Source organism: Poeciliopsis prolifica, unplaced genomic scaffold (assembly GCF_027474105.1).
Source record: "Poeciliopsis prolifica strain line A6 unplaced genomic scaffold, Auburn_PproV2 SCAFFOLD038, whole genome shotgun sequence".
Lineage (NCBI taxonomy): Eukaryota > Metazoa > Chordata > Actinopteri > Cyprinodontiformes > Poeciliidae > Poeciliopsis > Poeciliopsis prolifica.
Window position 1 is genome coordinate 4,213,858 of NW_026562413.1, and position 3,565 is coordinate 4,217,422.

Sequence of the window (3,565 nt, forward strand, 5' to 3'; positions counted from 1 at the left end):
AACTCTGTGCAGTATTTGTTGGTCATTACATTCAAAACAACAGAGCTTCTTGTTGCACAGGGAGGAAGTTAGAAAAGTCCCTTGGAGTGAGCAACGGCACAATGTCACATTTATATCTCAAAAAATGGTTAGAAAAAAAAAATACATTAATCTCATGGATCTCCTATAGATTTTTCATTTCAAAAGAAAAAAAAGAAAAATGATACATGAATTTTAAACTTTTTGCACATTTAGCTACAAATACAGCTCCAGCTTGTTTGGCAAAGATCTCTGTTACCATCTTACATCTAGAGACTGAAATTTTTGCTCGTTTATTTTAAAAAGAAGTTCAAGTGTTGTGAAGGACCGGTCGGTGAACTTCCTTTTCAAGTCCTGCTACAGATTCTCAATTGAATTTAGGTCTAGACTTTGAGCCATTTCAACACATTGACATCCTTTGACCTAAGACAATCTATTCTATCTCCACAATAGAAGAGATACAAGGGTTACAACTTCTTAACTAGAGTTTTGAAATACAAATTTTCTGCTGCAAGAAAAATCTATGCAGCATAAAATTAAGTGAAATCCTTTTGGACTGTATTTTTAAATGAATTAAGAGATAACAGCTTTGCTCAGGTTTTTTTCCCCCCCACATTTGTTTTGTTTTAAAACACATAAAATGCATCTCGAGTTAGATTGAAAAATTTGTCGAATTCATTTTTTTATTTATGAATGAAAACATTGATTAGACATTATGTCTAAATCATTAGCATATCTAGAAAGAAAAATCTGATTTAAGAGACATTTTTTTCTCAATTTCTAGACCTATTTGGGTAGTTTAAAGTATTTGCTGTGAAGTTTGGAGTTTTTATGTATATTCATTAGTAAAACCTCATCCAGACAAAAACCTCCCATCCTTAAATGCCCAAACAATTTCCCTCTCTCCTCAGTGATGAAATTCATAAAACAGAAAATGGAAAATTGCAGGATGCAACATCAATAGAGTTAATGAACTTGCATCATTGTGAACCAAGGAAAGATAATTAACCTGAAATAAAATGTTTTGAGTGGAAAACAGGGGTTTAGTAAACCAACTTCAGCACATTGACCTTTGCCAAATTGTTACATCCCAGTTCACTTGGCCTCTTTCCCAGAAGGTCAAACATTGCATGTCTTCCACAGCTGTAAAGTCTATAGTCCAAAATGAGTGCTGGCCCACAAGTCCAGGTTCAGCTGTTTTAGTCGTCAGGTTCAATCAGTACCATCGGCTTGCCTTTCCTGTCATGGGAAAGTGGCTGTCGCCACTTCCAAACAAGAGAGGGAAGGATACCCAGAATGCTCTAGTGCACCATACAGCTGCCAGTAAATGAGCAATGGGAAATGTTCAGCCTCAAAAAAAAAAAAAAAAAAAAAGAACTTTCCCCTTCGCCCCATCTAAAATGAGTTCACATTCCCTGGCATCCATTCAGGATGGCTCAAAGTTTTGACCTTTAAAGGACCAATGGAGGGGAATAAAAAAATAAAGAAAAATTAGAACGTTTCTTAAGCCTTGAGCATGTGGAAACACTGCCTTTGGACTTTAAGCCAGGTCATTAGATAAATCTGGAAGCCAGAAAAATTATATTTGAACATGACCCTGATTAAGATTCAATGACAAAAAGACCTTTGACAAATTCTCAAGCTTTTATTCACAAAATGCCCCACAAGAGTTTCAAACAAAACCCCATGGAGGCATCAAGATGAGGGCAACAAGATACAAAAAGCAAACTTTGGCAACAATTGTACAGACAGCAGAACATGCCATTTCAGTTTGGGAGCATGCTCATGGAACTGAGCCGGTCATCCAGCATCGTCACTCCTTCACGTACGTCCTCACAGCCACAACATCTCCCATTATGCATTTCTGTGGAGAGAACGCAGATGAGGTTATTTGGAGCGAGTCTTTAGAAAGCCATGCAGAAGGTGATGCCAAGGAAGAGAGTGAGGGAAAACAAGACTTAGTACAAATTTCTATTGCTGTGCTGATTGTGTGGTAAAAATTTCTCATTTCAGCATTTAAGAAAAAAAATAAGGGCTTGTTAAATACTAAATGAAAAGCTGAGCTAAACCCGCCCGCAATATACATGGAAACAGAAAATAAAGCATTAAAGATTCAGTGACTCAAGACTTCCAAAAGGGACCCCTCAGTTCTTCCACATCATCCAAGAATATAAAAAGCAATCCCATCTCAACTCCAGTCATTTGACATCATTTCTCTACACCATGCAGTTTGCAGTATTAAGGCAGGTCTTCATTGGCTTCAAAAAAAGAAAACACACACACTTACCGCCACGAGTTTGCCATCAGAGATCTCCCTTTCGATGTTGGTTTCTTTACCATCCCAACTCTGTTTCTGAATGAGCTTACCGTTGTCCAGACTGACCACAGTCTGCAGGAGGGAGAAGAACACTTAAACTCCAGCATTGAGTTAAAAAAATAAAAATTATATATATATATATATATATATATATATATATTTTTTTTTTTTTTTTTTTTTTTGTATAAATTTTTATTTATACAAAATAAAAATTTAAGGAAAGACAAAAGCTGCAAGTTGTGACCCCTTCCACATCCAAACGTTGAAATCGTTAAGACCCAAACAAACCAACCCTCGTTTTCCGGTCATCAGCCGTCGTCTCGTCGAAAGGCTCGTTCAGCTTGAATTTGACCTCGGTCGTTTTGAAGGCGCTCTGGGATTTCATGCAGATCATGCCCTGGTCGTCCACGCTCATCACAAAGTTGGGTTTGGTTCGGTTCCCCACCTGCCGGGTGGCGAAGCCCACACCTGCAGCACGGTTAGGAGAAATGTGAAGGAGGAGAGGGGGATTCAGAGAGAACCCACTTTGCTTCACTTAATAAAGGGCTCACCCAGTGCCTTCATGTAGTCATCGAAGTTCTCGCTGGAAATCATCTTCCACGTTCCCACAAACTGGTCAACCATTGTCGCGGTCTTTGGTGCGATTGTCCTCCAGAATGAATGGTAAACTTTCTCTGGTCCGTGCAGTAAGTGCTTTTAAAGGGCCAGCTCGCCTTTTCTCTCTCTCTCTCTCTCTCTTTCTCTCTCTCTCTCCCTCTCTCTCTCTCTCTCGTAAACGCACGTGAAGCCAATCGCATCCCTCTATGTCACAACACAAGTCAGATATTTCAATAATTTAAGTCCCGCCTCCGATAATCCTAACCTTTCACTTATTAAATCAGTTTTTGTTTTTTTGGGGGTTTTTTTTTTTACAATAATCCGGTTTTTAACATTTTATTTTTGTTTGTTCTGTGTTTGACTCTGTCTCAGAAGGATCTGAATATTTACATATATATATATATATATATATATAAATCAATCTGGAGGAATTCAACAGTGCAATAATTTAATGCTGCAGCATGAATTCAAGTTAAATTTGAAGTGAGTTCAAACTAGAGCCCATAACGTGAGAATCTTAAAGTGAGGAATAATACCTGCTCACTCACATTAGGCCAATACTGACCACCAGAAAACAGATGTGGAGAAATCAAACAAAACAAGGTGCAGGTGACGAATGGGAGTGAGCGAGCA

The 3,565-nt window shown here is 38.2% G+C and overlaps 1 protein-coding gene across 1 annotated transcript; it reads right to left on the reverse strand.

The window, feature by feature from the left end:
• Nucleotides 1-1,643: 1,643 nt before the first annotated feature.
• On the reverse strand, nt 1,644-3,018 carry fabp4a (fatty acid binding protein 4a). Its single transcript, XM_055054112.1, has 4 exons — nt 2,887-3,018; nt 2,628-2,803; nt 2,306-2,407; nt 1,644-1,882 (listed from the first exon to the last, which is right to left on the reverse strand). Exons 1-4 carry the CDS (start codon nt 2,957-2,959, stop codon nt 1,832-1,834), a joined length of 402 nt encoding a protein of 133 aa, XP_054910087.1. The 5' UTR covers nt 2,960-3,018; the 3' UTR covers nt 1,644-1,831.
• Between the last annotated feature and the right edge of the window lie 547 nt (nt 3,019-3,565).

Bases quoted from the DNA above. Each gene is read 5' to 3' on its own strand.
- fabp4a (XM_055054112.1), bottom strand. From the start codon at position 2,959: ATGGTTGACCAGTTTGTGGGAACGTGGAAGATGATTTCCAGCGAGAAC. The intron at 2,408-2,627 runs GTTGGTTTGTTT...TCCCTCCTGCAG, and splicing joins CTGATGACCGGAAAACGAGG to ACTGTGGTCAGTCTGGACAA. The intron at 1,883-2,305 runs GTAAGTGTGTGT...TTCTCTCCACAG, and splicing joins CTGATGGCAAACTCGTGGCG to AAATGCATAATGGGAGATGT.